The sequence below is a fragment of the Anolis carolinensis genome, chromosome 1, assembly GCF_035594765.1.
Source record: "Anolis carolinensis isolate JA03-04 chromosome 1, rAnoCar3.1.pri, whole genome shotgun sequence".
Taxonomy (NCBI): Eukaryota; Metazoa; Chordata; class Lepidosauria; order Squamata; family Dactyloidae; genus Anolis; species Anolis carolinensis.
In genome coordinates, this window is record NC_085841.1 from 141,214,519 (window position 1) to 141,234,550 (window position 20,032).

General features: G+C 44.2%; 1 protein-coding gene across 1 annotated transcript; it reads right to left on the reverse strand.

Annotated features, from left to right (window-relative positions):
• Positions 1 to 14,964: 14,964 nt before the first annotated feature.
• Positions 14,965 to 18,304, reverse strand: LOC134299679 (uncharacterized). The gene is given in 1 exon segment (XM_062983328.1): positions 14,965 to 18,304. A coding segment is annotated over 1 exon segment (3,327 nt). The 5' UTR covers positions 18,293 to 18,304; the 3' UTR covers position 14,965.
• Between the last annotated feature and the right edge of the window lie 1,728 nt (positions 18,305 to 20,032).

Genomic DNA, 20,032 nt, shown 5'->3' on the forward strand with positions numbered 1-20,032 from the left:
GGGGAAAAAACACTTCACAGATACTTCTGACCTCCAGCATGTTAATCTTATCCATTGAATGTTTACATATAATTTTTCCTGTCTAACCTCCCTGAGAGCATTCATAAAAGTAGAAGTGAGGGCAACTCTTTTCAGATTTCTTCCATTCCCATGGTGACAATGCACTGGTTAAATGTAACTGTGACACCTGTGCTACCTTATCAGCAGTCTGTACATTAAAGAAATGAGAAAAGAGTTTTGTATCTCTGTATAGGTGCACACACATGATTACAGTTCAAATTGATTCTTAAATCAGTCTTGAATGTGAGCATAAACTGTTGAAAAGCTTGAAAAAGTTCCCTTAATTAATCCCTTGGAGAATAATTAGTGTAGCTGAAAATATAAAATTTAAACCTCCCAGGTGGCATTCTTTATAACAGTCTCATGGAACACTAATAAAACTACTACACTTCCTACGAACTAATGCACTCGTAAAATGACCAGAGCATAAAATATTTGTGTAATAATCCAAAGAAATGGAGTAGGAAGCAAGAAGCTCATTTAAATAAACACAGCAACTATCAAGAAAAATGAGGATTCTTTTCTATGTATTAATATCCCCCCCCTTTTTCCTCCTTCACTTTCATGAATGTCTCTCCCTCCTCCCTTCTCCTTTCTGCAATGTGACCACTTATTTGTAGGGGACGAGAATGCATTTATTTGAGGTTAGAAGTGATCTACTATATGTTTTCATTTGTGCAGAACTGGATGCAGCCAAGGCTGCATGTACAGTGTAGAATGAATGCAGCTTGGCACCACTTTAACTCCTGTAGCTCAATGCTATGAAATCATGGGAGTTATAGTTTTCTATCAATGAGTGCTGATGCCTCACCAAATTGTCAATCCCAAGATTCCATGACATTGTAGATAGTGTCAAACTACACCCATCCTTTCCTCACACTTTCCAAGAGAGATACAGTTTGTATAGTATTGTGCTGAAAATTTCTTCTACTTTCTCTCCCTACACCATTTTGATTTAATTTGATGGAAAATGAACTGCTTCCAGAATTTTTACAAAAGAAGAAACCACTGGTGATATTTTTATGGATTAAGTATTGGTTTATTGAGCTTTTCCCCATGACAATGTACCCAAGGGATTGTGTGTACGTGTGCTGTCTTTCACTGTAGATTCATCTTTCTACTAGTCGGCTGCTTCCCTAGCTTCTTGCCCTTCAATTAAAGTTGATGGGAAGATGTCAATACATAATTCCTCCAGTGGGACTTTTTCAAACCAGAGAGTGGTGGCAGCTGGGGTGCTGCAGGATGCTGCAGAAATGTGTAAGAACAGCAAAGAAAAACACAGGACTCTTGCCTCTCCACAAACTCTGCAAACTTAAAAACAATCCCAAATGCAATATAAAAAGAAAATATTACCCTCCCTGGGAATGAAATAGCAAAACAGAAGCTAGTTTTATGGGGAAAGTAAACCTTACAGAAATGCAGTGGGTAGATTTTGGCACCACACTAACAGTGTATGGCTTAAGGGAGTGTATGTGGTGCCTAACAGTGTTTGGCACCACACTAACAGTGCATGGCTTAAGGGAGAAACGTGCTAAGAGGAAGACCTGTCAAGCCAACCCTGAACGGGACCGCCTTCCACCTGGAAACCGATGTCCTCACTGCGGGAGAACATGCGGGTCAAGAATAGGTCTCTTCAGCCACCTAAGAACCCACCCCAAGACACCAGAGATGGAAGACAATCTTCCTCAAACTACAAGGGATCGCCTAAGTAAGTAAGTATGTGTGAACTCATCCCCCATATCCTGAATGCCTGGAGGGTCTGGGATGTTCAAGGAAAGGGATAACAGAAAGTTGGTTCACATGGAAAATAAATGTAAATGGAATATCTTTCCTGAGATAGCAGCATTTCAAAATGTATTTCAAGCTTCTTCTATTGGGAGGTGGGATCTTCAACACAGAAAAGGCCATGCAGGTTAGCTAAGACAGAAGATTTCCACTGCTGCACTTTATTTGCATCGGCAAGCAGTATGCTGAAACCAGTCTATCTAAATAGCAGTTTTGGCTGTAAAACAGGAACATGATGCTCATCAACCATGGTCTTTTCTTTCTCTCTGGGATAGTTAATGCCAAGGTCTCCTACAACTACCATGCTATGACTTAAGACAAGGCAAAACTAAACAAAACTATGAACATTGAAGAATATCACATTATCATTACAAAGTGGAGGGACTTGTTTCCCTGTCACCCAGTTTGTTTGTGCAGAATTCTGGGAAATGTAGTTTAGGTCATGGCCTTTGAAATTCTCAGCAGAAGTAGTCCCTGGGTTCCCTAAACTACATTTCCCAGAATTCTGAAGAGGGAAATGATTGCCTTCCCAACAACAAGGTGTAGAATCATGAAAAATAAGGTTGGGGCAATAACGTATCTGATTGACACCTGATTCCGCCTTATATGGGTTACTTTGGAAGCCACTGCTGTCCAAGACTACTGCTGTCATGGAGGAGCTACAAGATGTTCACAAATTTATCAGGGCATCCCATTTTTAATAGGATGACCCAGAGAACATCGTCATTCACTGTGTCAAATACCTTTGCAAGATCAATGAAAGTAATGTACAGAGGCTGCAACCATTACCACTTGCTGATTAATATGGGACTTTTGTTGGTTTTCTTTTCTTTTTGTTTGAAAATGCCTGTGTGTTAATTTGTTTTATGTATGAAAATCAGTGTACACCTGATCAACACACAGTCTTCACAGAAAGAGGTTCAGATCCAGTGGTGTGGTTAATCTGATGACTGGTGGCCCCTCATATGTTGCGGCCTTCTTCCATCTTCACAGCTGTTGTAACACGTACCATGTTATTGTCCTCCTGCTCTGCCATTGAGGACTTTAGATCGTGCTTGGTCTGGTTCCTCCCCTATGACCTTGCTGCCCTGGGATCCTCCCCCTGGGAGGAGATGACTCTAATGGCTTCACCCGCAGATTCAGTGGAGCACACAAACCATGACAAGGTAACAATAGAAAAAGGGAGGGGACATGGACAAAGATGGGAAATGTACAGATTGAGAGGAGTTATGTTCTTGAAATGGTTCTTGAAATGAGCTTTTTCAAAGTATTTTCAATACTGGACTATAAAATAACATTATCAACTAGGCTCCTAAAATGAATTTTGCTGTCACAAACCTGTGCTACTTGAGACTAGAACATGCCTGCCTAGCCCTATTTCTTATCATACCAAACCGATTGAAAATACTATGAGAATAGCAAACTCCAAGAGTTCAGCAGTTAGAAGTAGCACACCTCTGTACTTCTGGGTTTTCAAAGTATTGAAGCACCATCCTTTGCAAACACTTAAAATATTAATTCAATATAAAAGAGCATTTTGCAATTAGTTGGATTTTCATGTTGTGTTTATTCTATATTTTTGAATTTAAAACTTTTGTTAGCAATGCCAAGCTGTGGAAGAGTAGGGAATTCTGAAAAATGTTATTGTGAAATGTTTAATTAAGAGGGAAAATTCATATTAGAGGCTTGGTGCAGCCACAGACTTCATATATTTTTAAAAGAAAGTAATCAGGGATGATCAGGTAGAAAGTATTAACTTACTGCTTTTCAGGAGAGAGAAGAACTACCGCACTACACACCCACAATAGACATCACTACTCACAAAATCACTGCAAAAGCAGATTGACTGTAGTGCATGAAAGAAATTGTTCTGGAAAACTGTTTGAATGGACATTCAGAAGACTTCAAATGGAATGTAACATTTTCATAACATTGTCCTTAAAGAACTGGATTACACAGCCGATCCTCTGCATGAACGAGTGGAAAATTGGAATAAAAATCTATCAACTGCCTTAGATATAGTTGCCCCTAAATGGGCTTTTCGACCCCGCCAGAATAGATCTCCGTGGTTCACGGATGCATTACGTCAGATGAAACTTGAGCGGAAGAGATTAGAATGTAAATGGCGCAAGAAACCTGATGAAACATCGAATTTGGCTCTCGAAACACATCAGAAAATCTACGAAGCAGCCACCAGAGAGGCCAAAAAAGAATATAATTCCTCACTGATAGCTTCTGCCAGATCTCGACCTGCTCAAATATTTAAAATTGTTCGCAACATCATAAATCCAACCCATCCAGCCAAAGATATGGCCAGTCAAGATATTACAGCAGAGACCTTTCAGAGCTACTTCATAAATGAGATCAATCTGCTTCGTGAAGGGCTACCTCCCACAGAGGACACATTGAGGGAACTAGAAGCTTTCTGGCCATCTAGTGACAAACTTCTAGAACTTTTTGTGCCATTAGAAATCGAAGATCTGGAAAAGACTCTAGCTGCAGCAAGTCCAACTACCTGCTCCCTCGACCCTTGCCCCTCCTGGTTGGTTAAGGGGTGCTGGGAGGGACTACGAGATCCCTTAAGGGACATCATTAACAGCTACTTGGAACAAGGAATTTTCCCAGAGTGTCTTAAAGAAGCAATGGTTCACCCTCTTCTGAAAAAAACAAGTCTAGACGCCACCATACCTAGTAACTACCGCCCAGTTTCAAACGTTCCGTTTTTGAGCAAGGTGATTGAACGGACAGTGGCGGGACAGCTATAGCAATTCTTAGATGAGACTGCGGGCTTAGACCCCTTCCAATCAGGCTTTCGTTCAGGTCATGGGACAGAGACTGTCTTGGTAGCTATTACTGATGTAATTTTTCGTCAGTTAGACCGGGGCGGATCAGCGCTATTGGTACTCTTGGACCTTACAGCTGCATTCGACACCATGGACCATGACTTGCTGATCCATCGATTGGCTATGTCTGGTATACAAGGTTTAGCTCTTCAATGGTTCAATTCGTTTCTCCGGGACCGGAGACAGAGGGTGGAGTGGTCAGGCCAAAGCTCTGAGAGCTCCTGCCTTTGCTGTGGAGTTCCCCAGGGTGCTCTCCTTTCACCCCTGTTATTTAACATCTACATCCGACCACTTGCTGGACTAGTGCGGAGCTTTGGCATAGAGTGCTACCAGTATGCAGATGATACCCAGCTACTCTTGCATCTCGAACCTGGGACAACCACGATTCCTGAGAACTTTAAGCTGTGTTTGGAAGCAGTGATGAGTTGGCTGCGAGCGAGTAGACTAAAAGTGAATCCCGCAAAAACTGAGATACTCTGGCCTGGCCAGCCACCAGAGTTAATCCAGTCACTGCCTGATCTCGATGGGGAAGTTCTGGTTCCGTCTGCTACTGTTAAAAGCCTTGGGGTTGTGTTGAACTCATCACTGACAATGGAGGCCCAGATCACTGCCATAAGTAAGCAGGCCTTTTTTCATCTTCGTCAGGCAAGGAAATTGGCATCCTACCTTTCGACAGAAGCATTGGCAACGGTAATCCATGCAACAGTCACCACTAGGTTGGATTATTGTAATGCCTTATATGCCGGCCTTCCGAAGACAAAAACCCAGAAGATCCAAATGGTCCAAAATGCGGCGGCCAGGCTGCTCGCGAGACCATCTATAAGATCCCATATTACACTGATTCTGAAACAACTGCATTGGCTACCAATAGAACATTGGATCCCTTACAAGACACTGATCCTGACATTTAGAGCTCAAAATGGCCAAGGACCATTCCTTTTTTCCATCAGTGGTCACCTCGATCCTCCCAGGAAAATCTCCTATACGTACCGGGCCCAAGGGAGGTACACCTGGAAGCTACAAGGCGTAGAGCCTTTTCGACCTATGCTCCAATTCTGTGGAACTCATTGCCTCCATATGTTAGAGCAATGTCGGAGTTGCGACCTTTTGTAAAAGCGCTCAAGACTTGGCTGTTTGGTTGTGCATTTAAGTAAATCAGATCTAATTTGCCAAATAGTCACTGTTGAATGTTTTTATGTTGAATGTTTTTATGTTGAATGTTTTTATGTTGAATGTTTTTTATATTGTGAAATATTTTAAATTGTAAGTCGCTCAGAGCACTCTGGTGGAGAGCGACTAATTAAGAAATAAAGTGAAGTGAAGTGAAGTGAGGTGATAAAGTAGATCTTCAATGCATTTTGAAAATTGGTTTGCAATGGCTTTAGGATGATGTCATGTGCCGGTAATTTTTTTCATTCATGCCTAGGGAACCTCCAGCCTCATATGGTAACATCTGTAGTTTCACTTTTTGGAGGTACTCTATAGCTGGCCATTCACCAACCACTGGATCTGAAGTTGAATTTCTGCAGCTATCCTCCCTCATGACTAATCCATGGCTGGTGAAGGAGGCAGGTGATTTGGGAAACACCAGCCCTTGCCTCTCTAGTGCAGTGGTTCCTCCAGGTGGGCCGTACCCAGATGGTGGAGCTGGGGGACTCCTGTTCAACTCCCTGTCCCCAGTGCTGATTAACATTTACATGAGACTGCTGCGAGAGATCATCCAGAATGTTGGTGTTAAATTTACACCGATGACAATCCAACTCTATTACTCCTTTCGATCTAAAACCAAGGATGACGTCCTGCCCCTAAACTGGTGCTTATCATTAGTGGTTGACTGGATAAGGGCTAATAAGTTGAAGGAAAATCCAGACAAAACAGAGGTACTCCTGGTCAGTCAGAAGCTGGATCAGGGTATGGGGCTACAGCCTGTGCTGAATGGAGTTACACGCTCCCTGAAGACACAGGTTTGCAGCTTGGGGGTGACCCCGGACTCATTGCTGACCCTGGAGGCCCAGCTGTCAGCAGTGGCCAGGAGTGCCTTTACACAATTAAAACTTGTGCACCAACTGTGCCCTTACCTTGAGATGCCAGATCTGGCTACTGTAATCCACACCTTAGTTACGGTCCATCTGGACTACTGCAATGCTCTCTATGTGGGGCTGCCTTTGAAGATAGTTTGGAAGCTTAAACTGGTTCAAAGATTAGTGGCCAGATTACTAACAGGAATGCTGTACATGGAGAGAAACACCCCCCCCCCCAGCTCCACTGGCTACCGGTCTGCTTCCGAGTGAAATACAAAGTGCTGGTTATTACCTATAAAGTCCTGAACAGTTCAGGCCCAGAGTATTTGACTAACTGCATCTCCATATATAAACCAGCCCGGGCACTACGGCCTGTGGAGGAGGCCTTGGTCTCAGTCCCACCCTGTCTCAAGCATCATTGTTGGGAATGAGAGAGGAGGCCTTCTCTGTGATCATTCCCTGCCTCTTGAACTCCCTCCCTAAAGAAGGCCTTCTCTCCTTTAAAAAACTGCTTGAAACATATTTTTGTTTTTTAGCTTGCGGAGAGGAGGATAGAATATTATGTTTTACAACCCTGACTAGAACACAGCACCTTATTCTGGCTTGTTGGCGAAAGACAAATAATATAACAATGTTATTTAAACTGTTTTAATTATTTTTAAACTGATTAGTTTTGTTACTTTGTAGGTTTAATAGATGTATACGTTTTATTTAATTATTTAAACTTTGTAAGTAGTTGTTATAATTTGTTACAGATGATTTATTCATTGGGCTATTTTGAATGTTTGCCATCCTTTATTGGAAACCGCTCTGAGTCTCCTCGGGAAAATAGGACAGCTTATAAATAAAATAATCCTCCTCCTCCTCCTCCTCCTCCCTCTTCTTCCATGGAGATAACTATCAGGAAAGCTTGAAAAACTCAGGGAGCAATATCATAAGGACTCGTGCTTATTTCCATCAGTCTGGAAGATAAATGTTACAATATCCCTTATACTGTAACTGTGCCTGTCTGTTCATCTTAGTCCATTGAGTTGTGGTGCTTCCTCTGAGTATTCTTTGCCTAAGGACAACCTCTGTAAGTAATGGGGTTGCCAATGTCATATGTTGAAAGCTACTTGAAGGCACATACACAACCAGATGGATTTAGCAAGAAATCTTCCAAACTTTGATTAGTTACAGAGCTATCCTGTCTCTTAGCACCTTCATACAGAAATTGAGGTGTTGATATTTTTGCAGGGAACAATATTTCATCACAGGCATTAGATAGTGGATAAATAACCTTTCTAAGACATTCTGAATGGAGTGGGTTCCCAGAATTTGGAGAGAATTATCTTTTGATCCATGCAGACAAGTACCTTTTAAAAAAAGAAACGACCATATATTTGTTTGCCCTCAGCTAAACCGCTTTTAAAAGCATATCATTAAAGGAGAAAAGCTAATATATCATCTAGAAGTTCCATGGCATGCTTGCTGTATTGCTTAAAAACAGTCTGTTGCTCCACCAAGTCCTGCTGCAGCTTTGCTAAAACCAAGGGAGGCACATAGGGAAGGAATTTAGATCAATAGGCTCATATTGACACAAACTAATGCTTATATATCTGTCATTAAAGCAATGACCCTTTAAACTGAAACTCTGTGTACTTAGCAGTCGCTGGAATCAGATGCATACAACTAAAGTTTAAAAAGTTGAATGCTGCTACAACAAAATTGAAGGAAAGAAACTGACCACCACCAGCAGCAACAAAAAATGTTGGTAACTTTGATCTACTCAATAGAAATATTAAACCCACGCATTCTCAGAAGCCACTCTCAGAAACCACTCTGCACAGTGACATCAACAGGCAATTATGGGCCAGTAAATCTTCACTTTAGAGTGTAAACTGACCTTCAACTCTTACTCATTCCTCTGATTAAGTGGACATATTTACCCATGATGCAAGGTTGCCCTAAGCTTTGTTTAACCTCTTTTTTCCTATTCATTATGCCATCTATCTTGGGGAAAGGGAGGCTTTAAAGCAGAGATGGGGTGGGAATTGTGTTACCTTCTAGATGTTGTTGAACTGTATGCCCAAACATTCCTCATGACTGACTTTACTGGCTAAAGTTGATGGGAATCAGAATTCAATAAGTCACATAATTCCCACCCTTGCTTTAAAGCAGTGGTTCCCAACCTTTGGGCCTCCAGGTATTTTGGACTTCATCTCCCACAGTTCCTAACAGCTGGTAAGCTGTCTGGGATTTCTGGGAGTTGAGGTCCAAAACACCTGGAGGCCCAAAGGTTGGGAACCACTGCTTTAAAGGAATGGGGAATGCCTGTAGCATTTACCAACATATAATTACATATGAATGCTGAGATGGGCCAGAGAATAATCAGGAAGCATTTGAGGTCCAGTATGGAAACTAAATTAGAGTGCATCCATACTGTAGAATGAATACTGTTTAACACCACTTTTAACTGCCACTGCTCAATGAAAGGATGTCATGAGGAATGTTTGTGCATACAGTTCAACAACATCTAGAACAGGGGTCCCCAAACTAAGGCCCGGGGGCCAGATGCGGCCCTCCAAGGTCATTTACCTGGCCCCCAGCCTCAGTTTTATAATATATTTTTATATCAGTTTTAATAATATAATATATTGTATATACATATAATATTGATACTAATATTATGTTACACAATATAATACTAATAATAATACCATATAATAATATTAATTCTATATTACATATAATATTACAGTATAGTGGTATAGTTCAATATAGTAATATATAATGCTAATATTCTGTTATGCTAATAATATAATATATTGTATGTACATACAGCTGCTCTGAGTCCCCTTCGGGGTGAGAAGGGTGGGATATAAATGTAGTAAATAAATGTAGTAAATAAATAATTAATTTTAGACTTAGGCTCGGCCAAACTCTAAAATGACTTGAAGGCACACAACAACAACAATCCTAATTAACTTGGCTATCTCATTGGCCAGAAGCAGGCCCACATTTTCCATTGAAATCCTGATAGGTTTATGTTGGTTAAAATTGTTTTCATTTTAAAATATTGTACTGTTCTTTCATTGTTGTTGTTGCTGTTTTGCACTATAAAAAATAAGACATGTGCAGTGTGCATAGGAATTTGTTCGTTTTTTTTTTTTTTAAATGATAATTCGGCCCCTCAACTGTCTGAAGGATTGTGGACCGGCCCTCTGATTCAAAAGTTTGAGGACCCCTGATCTAGAAGGTAACACAATTCCCACTCCATCTCTGCTTTAAAGCCTTCCCCATTCCAAGATGTCATAAGGGGAGGGAGCAAGTTTGTTTTCTGCTGTCCTTGAAACTAGTACTAGGAGCAATGGGTTCAAGCTACAGGAAAAGAGATTCCACCTGAACATGAGGAAGAACTTCCTAACTGTGAGAGTTGTTCAGCAGTGGAACTCTCTGCTCCAGAATGTGGTGGAAACTTCTTTGGAGGCTTTTAAGCAGAGGCTGGATGGCCATCTGTCAGGGATGATTGAATATGATTTTCCTGCTTCTTGGCAGAGGGTTGGATTGGATGGCCCACGAGATCTCTTCCAACTCTATGATTCTATGAAAATATTCATAGCGATTTTATTTGGCATATCTATAGTGAAATGGCCACCCCACATGATGCATTATAAAGAACACTACAAAGAATCCTTCTTTGGAGGCTTTTAAACAAAAGCTGGATGGTTATCTGACAGGGATACTTTGATTGTGCTTTTCCTGCATGGCAGGGGTTGGACTAGATGGCCCATGTGGTCTCTTCCCACTCTATTATTCTCTGATTCTCTGATGGAAGGTATACATTAAGTGCCAGCTGCTGAAATCGGTTCTGTTATTACAGAGACATTTTAAAAAAACATCGTTAGTAAAACCACATAAATAAACTTGAGCATTAAAGCTGGCAGCAATCCTAACAAACAAGCCACACCACAGACTTTTAATAATGCAAGTGTAAAATGGATTTCTTCTTGCACACACATAGCTAAGCATTACAGAAATGCTAGATATTATTATTAGTGAGTATGTGATATGGGTATTTCTAGCTTTCAGCATGGAAAATAATTAAAAGTGAAGAATAATTGATAAAAAACACACTCCCAAAGAAAGTAATTCATAGTTTGCACTGTGTGTTGAAATAGCTGTAAGATCATGTACCTGCAAACAACAAACTCTTGCATATCACTGGGACTTGTCCAACATGTGAAGGACAAGATACTCTCCTATAGAAGAAGCCATTTGGACTGATGATTGAATCATACTTCAGTGCTGTCAAATGGACAAGGTCCTCTATCACATCTAAGACTCTTCACTGTCATTTAATGTGAGTTTAAACTGCATTATTTGGCAAAATAGAGCCACTCTTAAGACAGAATACCTGAGACATGTGATCTAACTAATTTTTTTAGTGCATCTACTGTAGAATTAATGCAGTTTGACTCTGCTTTAACTGCTAAGGCTTAGTGCTATGGCATTCTGGAAGTTGTAGTTTGGCTAAGCACTAGCAATCTTTGGTGGAAAAGATTAAATATTCCATAGTACTCATCCAAGTCATCCATGGATTCTGTGACTGGGACCCCTCTTGTCACTCCTGGAGTTGAGGGTATTGAGGTTCCTTTGAAGTCTCTGGGCTTTGATAGATTCATCTTTGGATCACCATATGTCAGAAATTTGTATGAACATTTGTATGAAATTTGTATGCACATTTGTATGAAATCGCTTACCGTTCCTGTTTGTTTCATTTGTATGGCTCCATTTCTGTTTCCGTCTGCCGCTTATGAAATGGGTGCCTATATAAATGAGCTTTTCTTTCCAAGGTCCAAAAAACCCAAAAAGTTTTCAGGCCTTGGGTGGCAAAGTGCCAGGCCCAGCAGCCAGGGCCTACAATTGAGTGCTCGATGCTCATAGGCCTGGCTTGCAGGGCCTACAGCCGAGCACTGAATGCTCAATGCTCATAGGCCCGAGTGCTCAGTGTTTGATTGTAGGTTCTGTGAGCTGGGTCTATGATTATCAAGCGCTCGATGGCTCATAGGCCCTGGCTGCCAGGCCTAGCATTGAGCGCTCGACCATAGGCCCTGCAAGCTGGGTCTATGAGCATTGAGCACTTGATGTTTCCTAGACCCGGCTCACAGGGCCTACAGGCAAGTGCTGAGCGCTCGATGCTCGTAGGCCCTGCGAGCCAGGCCTATGAGCATTGAGCGTTCAGTGCTCGACTGTAGGCCCTGCGAGCCAGGCTTATGAGCATTGAGCGTTCAGTGCTCGACTGTTGGCCCTGCGAGCCAGACCTATGAGCATTGAGCGTTCAGTGCTCGACTGTAGGCCCTGCGAGCCAGGCTTATGAGCATTGAGCGTTCAGTGCTCAACTGTAGGCCCTGCGAGCCAGGCCTATGAGCATTGAGCGTTCAGTGCTCAACTGTAGGCCCTGCGAGCCAGGCCTATGAGACATTGATAGTTCGATGTTCGTAGACCTGGCAAGCAGGGCCTATGAGCATTGGGCACCTGGCGCTTGGCTGAAGGCCCTGCGAGCCAGGGCCTACAGCCAATCAACTAAAATCAGCTAACCAAATGGATACCATTCCCTTCTGTCTTTTGTTTCACTGTTTCCTTTGTTCCTGTGGGGTTGTACCGTTCCGTGCAATCTGAATGGACAAAACAGTACAAAATCACAAAAGAAACAGATGAAATAGGATTCAAGCCCAACCCTACTGTAAGGAGAATGCAGATGATGGAGCTGATGAACAGGCTAAAAACACAGTCCCAATCAGTTTACTTAAATGTAGGCCTCATTGAAGCTCATACTTAAATTAGGATATGTATGTTTGAACCCTAAAGAAAGAAAATAGCAACCAAGGAAATGATTTTGAAATGATTATGTAGAAAGCCAGTTCCAAATATTTGCAAATGTCTGTGCCAATGAAATCCTTGTTTACTGCCTCATACATTCTGTTTATGTTTAGCTTGTCTTAAAAACAAAAATGCTTTAATCATATCAATATACAGTATATCCTTTTCACTGTAGATTTTAAATCTGATTTACAGATGGGAAAATGAAGAGAAAAAAAGCAATTATGCATAAAGCAATTCAAGTGTCAAGTTGTGGCTGATGGCCACACTGTGGAAATTATCCGATTTTTACTTAATGTCACACTGTAGCGGAACCAAACAGCTACGATTCGTGCGAGCGCACCGGGAGAGATTGAAGACGGACAACTGGAGTCTTTCCAAGAATACAGATTTATTGGCAAACGGCCGTAGGGGTTCCCCCATGCACAACACGGTGCTTTCCAAGGGAGAACCCCGAGCAAAAGTCAAGTGGCTATTTATACAAATTACAGGGTTCGGGTTAAGCCCACCCTTACAGTGCCTATTGGCAGAAAAATATGGCGCAGCAATAATATAGTCCAATCAGCATTTAGCAATGGCGGATAGTGGTCCGGGAGCAAAAGTTTGACCCGTGTGCAACCTTATATAACCAATCTCTACTGCGACTGCGCACGCATGCTCAGTTCTTACATTTTTAGCGTTCGTTTCTCCAAAAACATGTGATTTCCCCGAAATCATGTGATTCGGGCTCCCTATGCACCCGACCCGCTAGCCGCCGCCATGTTTAACCATATATAGCATTTCCGGGGGTTTAGCCTCCCGCCTCACTCCCCCATTTTCTTTTTGCGAAGCATGTTTACAGAAGCAGAGCATAGCATCATGGTTCTGTCCAATCTCGTTTAGCTTGCAGCAATATCATCTTGTCAGCAGGGAGGGATTGGGAGATACACCTAGTACACATTTGCATCATAATTGGAGCGCAGCACATCACAATGAAAACAATAAACAGTCCCAGAATTCCCACCAATAGAATTTCCTTTAACCATCCTACCGAGGGCAGCCAGCTGGTCAACCAGGAGAAGGGAGTCCAACCTCCTTCCTCCTGGACATTATTATAAATCAACTTTTGCAATGACTCAATATCATCTTCAATAGTACTGTTCAGGTTATGAAATTTTACTACACAACGTCCTTTAACCATGGCACACAACCCTCCCCTGGCCGCTAACAGGTAGTCCAGGGCCAATTTATGCTGTAAGGCCATCTGACTGATTTCTTCTACCTCAGACTGGATCTCCCTGAATATTTTCCCAGTAGCATTTATGGATTTCTCAAGGCGGCAAGTCAGGCCCAGAACACTCCTACGATTTGCTTGAGCTACAATCCCTGGGTAAGCACCCAGGGTCAACAAGCCTGTGATCAGGCCTCCTCCTACATGGGAGGCTTCTGAACCCAACAGGGCCTTGTTAATAATGACCTCATCCGAACATTCTGGTCCTAGAGGACCTGTTTGTACAATGTCCCGTTTCAGGCGCTGACGCCTTTGGTGTAAGACCCGGACTGGGAATGTCAGATAACCCACGCCTGCACACTGGTAGTTGCCGGGGTGATAATTTGTGGCCCATTTATCAAAGAAGAACCATAGATTTGGATCCCTGATTTGCCATAACGGACAGAGGCTTTGACATAGGCTTAGTTGGGTTAATTGTTGCAGTATGTTCATGTAAGATTTTAGGCCCTCAATAGAATCATTCACACTAAATGTGGGATAATCTGGATACATGCTGGCCCATTCAGTTGCTGTTAGGTTTAATCGTGAGACATAAGATGTATTAAATCGTCCATGTAGATAGAACCGGTCTCGACAATGGGAGTAATTGCCTAATCGGGAAAAGAACGCTTGCCTAGTTCCCCAGTGTCTCCACTCAGAATTCCATATTCCCGATCCTCCGCAACAGAAGCACAAACCTCTGGTGGAGGCATGGTATCTAAGCCGTCGGAACCGAGTCTGATTTATTTCTTGTGGTATGCTAGAAAACACGGTAGGTGGACCCTCCTGAGCCTTGGACAATCCCTCCAACACAATCTGTGGTTCATCAATCAAATCGGGAAGAAATGAAAAATCTCCTATGGTGAGGGGGTGTTCATATATTAATGCTACCTCTTTCCCGTGCTGCTCAAACATATAATTGGCATGTCTTTTTATCCAATTGCCATGTACCCCTTTCAAAGAAGAAATAAAACTTAACACAAACAATATGCCAAACACAGTATGCTTTCCTCCCCCCCTCATAACTTGTCTCCCACTTTTTCCTCTCAAAATGTTCAGCCACCATCTCCCGGAGAGCGCTTTCGGTGCGCCACGCTGCGACATACTTGACCACCGACGCTCCGTTGCACCCGAAGAGATCAGCTTCATGGCCTTGTTGACCCCTCAGGGAGTTTCCGGATGATCCTGAGTCTCAGGTCCTCCCCAGGAACTTGCTCCGTCCGCCACTCCTCTGGTGCTAGATTTACACGGGTGTAATGTATCCACGGCTTAATCTCCTTCACCTTCACTGTAGTGGGGGTAGACAGGAGCACAACATATGGTCCTCGCCACTTGGGTCCCAATGGCTCAGTCTTCCAATCCTTAACCAGAACCTCGTCACCTGGTGAAAAACAATGTAGAGGTGTGGTAGGGAATGGTGGGTTCAATTCAGAAGTGTATTTATCTATCTGCTGCACCTGTTTGCCCAAAGCTTGAACCTGAGCCAATGTCTGCTTTTCCCCTATGAGATGTTGCTCAGCTCCTGTCTCCAAGGCTCCCTTCAAGTTTAAAGGGGGTCGTCCATAGAGCCTTTCAAAAGGGGAGAGTCCTATCCGTTTGTGTGGTGTACATCGAATTCCTAACAATGCCATGGGCAGAACCACTGTCCACGACAATCCTGTCTCCTGACAAAGTTTTCCAAGCTGTGCCTTTAATGTCCTATTCATTCTTTCCACTTTTCCAGAAGACTGGGGCCTATATGCACAATGGAGTTTCCATTTGATGCCCAAAATTCTACACAGTCCTTGCACAGCCTGCTGAACGAAGGCTGGGCCGTTATCTGATCCAATTTCCAAGGGTATACCAAATCTAGGAATAACATCTTTCATCAGGGCCCTCGAAACCTCCACTGCCTTCTCAGTCTTTGTAGGGTACGCCTCTACCCATCCTGTGTAGGTGTCCACAAACACCAGTAAATATTTGTATCCTTTGCATGGGGGCATTTCTGTAAAGTCAGTAACTAGAGCTTCAAAAGGCATCCCACCAACATGTTGGACTCCTGGTGGTTTAAGGGGTCCTTCTCTGGGATTATTCTTGATACACGTCCAACACCTTCGGGCTGCTGCTGCTGTTAGACTATGTAGTCCATCGATATACAATAGCCGTCCTAGCAAACTTGCCAGTGCCGTCTTGCCTAAATGTGTGTTTTGGTGCATATGTTGGACTATGTGCCATGCCAAGTCCTTAGGGACGTAGACACGGGTGTCTGGCATCACTATGAGTCCTCCTGACCACTGACCCTTCTCTTTTAAGGCCCATTCCTCTTCCTCTGGTGTATATGTAACATTATGTTCAGTTAATTCTACCTGTAGGGCCATTACCTGATATTCATCATGGGGCAGCCTAGCTGCCTCTTTGGCTGCCAAATCAGCCTGCCTGTTTCCTTGCACTACGGGATCGTCTCCACATTGGTGCCCTTTACAATGCATCACAGCCACCTGCCTTGGCTTCCAAACCGCCTCCAGGAGATCCACAATCTCTCCAGCATGTTTCACGCACTTCCCTCCGGACGTAAGGAGCCCGCGCTCCTTATACAATGCCCCGTGTGCATGGAGGGTAGTGAAGGCGTATTTTGAGTCTGTGTAGATGTTTACCCGCTTTCCGTTTGCTAATTCCAGCGCTCGGGTCAGGGCAATCAATTCGGCCTTCTGGGCAGAAGTCCCCGGGGGCAGCGATCCTGCCTCCAGCGTCTCTCCCCCCCTCCGGACCACCGCATAGCCCGAGCGTCTTTGACCATCTTCTATAAAGGAACTTCCGTCTGTGAACAGGGTATCATCCACCTTCGTCAGTGGTACATCCTTCAAATCCGGTCGGCTGGAAAATACCTCGTCCATAACCTGGGCACACTGATGGATTGTGGTGTCTCCCGGAGTCGGGAGCAGGGTGGCCGGATTCAAAGTGGAGCAAGTCTCCAGGGTTACCAACGGGTTGTCGCACAACAGTCCCTCGTATTTCATCAACCTCTCGCTCGTGAGCCAGCGCGGTCCCTTAGTGTCTAACAGTGCCTTAACGCTGTGGGGTACCTTAACTGTCAGTGGCTGTCCTAAGGTCAATTTATTCGCCTCCTTGATTAAATCTACTGCCGCCGCCACCGCCTTCAGGCAAGGTGGCAGCCCACGAGCCACTGTGTCTAACTGTTTTGACAAGTAGGCGACTGGTCTTTGCCATGAACCTAATGGTTGAGTTAATACTCCAACCGCAGTTCCTTCTCTTTCCGCAGCAAACAGAGTGAATGGTTTTTCCAGATCGGGCAATCCCAGTGCTGGGGACGACATCAATGCTTCCTTCAATGCCTTAAATGCCCGTTGACATTCTTCCGTCCACTCAAATGGATCTTCTCTTCCACCTCTCGTGGCCTGGTACAGTGGCTTAGCCAACACGGCGTAATTGGGGATCCACTGTCTACAATATCCCGCCGATCCCAAAAATTCCCGCACCTGTCGCCGGGTGCTGGGAATGGGAATTGCGCAAACAACCTCCTTTCTCTCAGTCCCCAGCATCTTTTTTCCTTCGGTCAGATGGAACCCCAAATACTTCACCGTGGGGCAACACAACTGGGCCTTCTTTCTTGACACTTTATAACCCTTCTCCTCTAATTCTTTGAGCAGCCTTAAGGTATGTTCCTTGCAGCCTTCCCGCGTTCGACAGGCCAAAAGGAGGTCATCTACGTACTGGAGCCAAACTCCTTCCCCTTTGGGTATTTCAAAATCTTGCAGGTCCTTTGCCAGGGCTTGACCAAAAATGGTCGGGCTGTTCTGGAATCCTTGAGGAAGGCGGGTCCAAGTATATTGGGCCCTCTGTCCTGGATGTTGGGATTCCCACTGGAAGGCAAAAATCGGTTGGGACACAGGGGCCAACCGAATGCAAAAGAATGCATCCTTTAAGTCCAATACAGTAAACCATTTGGCAAATGCTGGCACTAGGCTCATCATGATGTATGGATTAGGCACTACTGGGGTTAGGGAAACAGTGGCTTAATTCACGGCATGCAAATCCTGAACCGGGCGATATCCTCCTTGTCCTCCAGGCTTCTTGACAGGGAGCAGGGGTGTATTCCACGGGGAACTGCATGGTACCAATATCCCATGCTGCAAAAGTCGCTCCAAATGTTTTCTGATCCCCTGCGCTGCCTCTCGGCTAACGGGATATTGTGGCTTACATATGGGCCCCATTCCTCTTTTTACTTCCACTACCACTGGTGGAACATATTTAGCCAGTCCTGGAGGATTGTCTTCTGCCCATACTATAGGAGTCTCATGCCATGGCCACTGTATTTCCTCAGAGAAAACCTTAACTTGAAACAATCTCCATTCCTCCTCCATGGGAAATGATAGTTCCATTTGTCCATTCTTCATGAACTGAATCTGTGCTTGCAATTTTGATAAAATATCTCTTCCCAATAAAGGGACTGGGCAGTCTGGAAGATACAACATCTTGTGTCGGACTTGATGTCCAGCTAGGTTACAGGTACGTTCCTTAAGGAGGGGGCACTTCTGGGTCCGTCCAGATACCCCTATTACTTTTGTAGTCTCTCGAGTTGGTGGGCTAATTTTTGTATTTACTACTTATTTTTCCGCACCTGTGTCCACTAAAAAGTTCAATTGTTGGTCCCCGATTTCAAGTGTGACCATCGGCTCCCCGGGGTCCAACAAAACAAGAGCCTGGCTTCCTCATTCCTCATCTTCATCCACATCCTCCCATTCTTCTTCCATCACGGCTGCTGCTGCCACCACTTCTCTGGCGGGAAAAGGCACGTAACTCCCGCGTCCGTGCCCGTGTCCTCTTCCCCTTCCTGGGTTCCTTCCTCTCTCGGGTCTTCCTTGTCCCCTCAATCCTTCTTGACTTCCCTCTTTTCCTTCTGGGCATTCACCTTTCCAGTGTCCAAATTTTCTACAAATCGCACACTGATTTCTTCCTAGGCCCTGAGAGGGGCCTCCTCGTCCATTTCCCCCTCTCTTCCCTCTATTGAATCCTGCTCGTCCGCGCTGTCCACATGCACTTTGTTCCATCATGGTTACGAGGGCTTGGTACCCCTGTTTTTTCTTACGATCCTTCTTTTCTTCTTCTACTTGGTCTCTGGCCATATACACCTGATCTGCCAATGCCAACAGTTCATTCATATTTTTGCCCAAGAACCCAGGCTGCTTCTGAATTTTCCTCCGGATGTCGGGCGCCGCCTGACTAATAAAAGACTGCTGGATTGCCCTCCGACCATTTTCGTCCTCCAAATTATACAGGCTATATTTTCTATATGCCGCCTCCAACCTTTCCAAGAAAGCAGTGGGTGACTCAGATTTCTCTTGCACTATTCCTTGAATTTTAATAATATTGACTGGTCTGGGCGGTCCCCGCTTAACCGCATCCACCAGAATGCTCTGGAATTGTCTCAATCTTTGGCGGTGTTCTTGGTCTCTCGGCTCCCACTGAGGGTCTACTTCTACCGGGAACCGTCGGGCTTCCCAATCCGTGGCGTCTTCTCCTTGCGGTGCCCCCATCTGAGCTATATTTATCCCGTTGTTGAGTACGGCCCTCCGTTCCTCTGATGTAAACAACATGTTCAATAGCTGCCTGCAGTCCTGCCAAGTGGGATTGTGGGTGGCCATAATTCCCTCCAGAAGTCGGGCCATGGCCTACGGTTCTTCACTATAAGGTGGGGTGTTATTCTTCCAATTTAACAGATCACCTCTACTGAACGGAACGGCTTGATATGCTTGCACAATTTCATTCCTGTTATTCATTACTGGCACTTCTCGCACAGGCAACTGGAGAACAGGGCCGGCCTCAGGTGGAGTCCTAATAGGCACCATCAGACTGCCTTGACTCCGAGTCTGTGCTGGAGAGGCATCACTAGGCATACGGTTGGACTTCTTTTTCCTCTCGTCTTCTTCCAGAAAATCTTCCAGCCTAGGGTATTGTTTCCTAATTGCTCCTGTTGTTGTTGGGGAATAAGGTGGGGGATTTTCCACTGCCGCAGGGGCGGTGGGAACTACTGCCTGGGGCGGCTCTTGTAATGGTGGGGATGGTGGAGGGAGTAATTCCTGTTGCCTGGCCAATATAGCTTGTTGCAAGTCTGGATACTCTGCCTCATCTGACTGTAGGATCTTTCCTTTTCTTGCTTCTTTCTTCAACACCAGGCACTTCCCATCTTTACACCGCCGAATCCAATCTGGGTC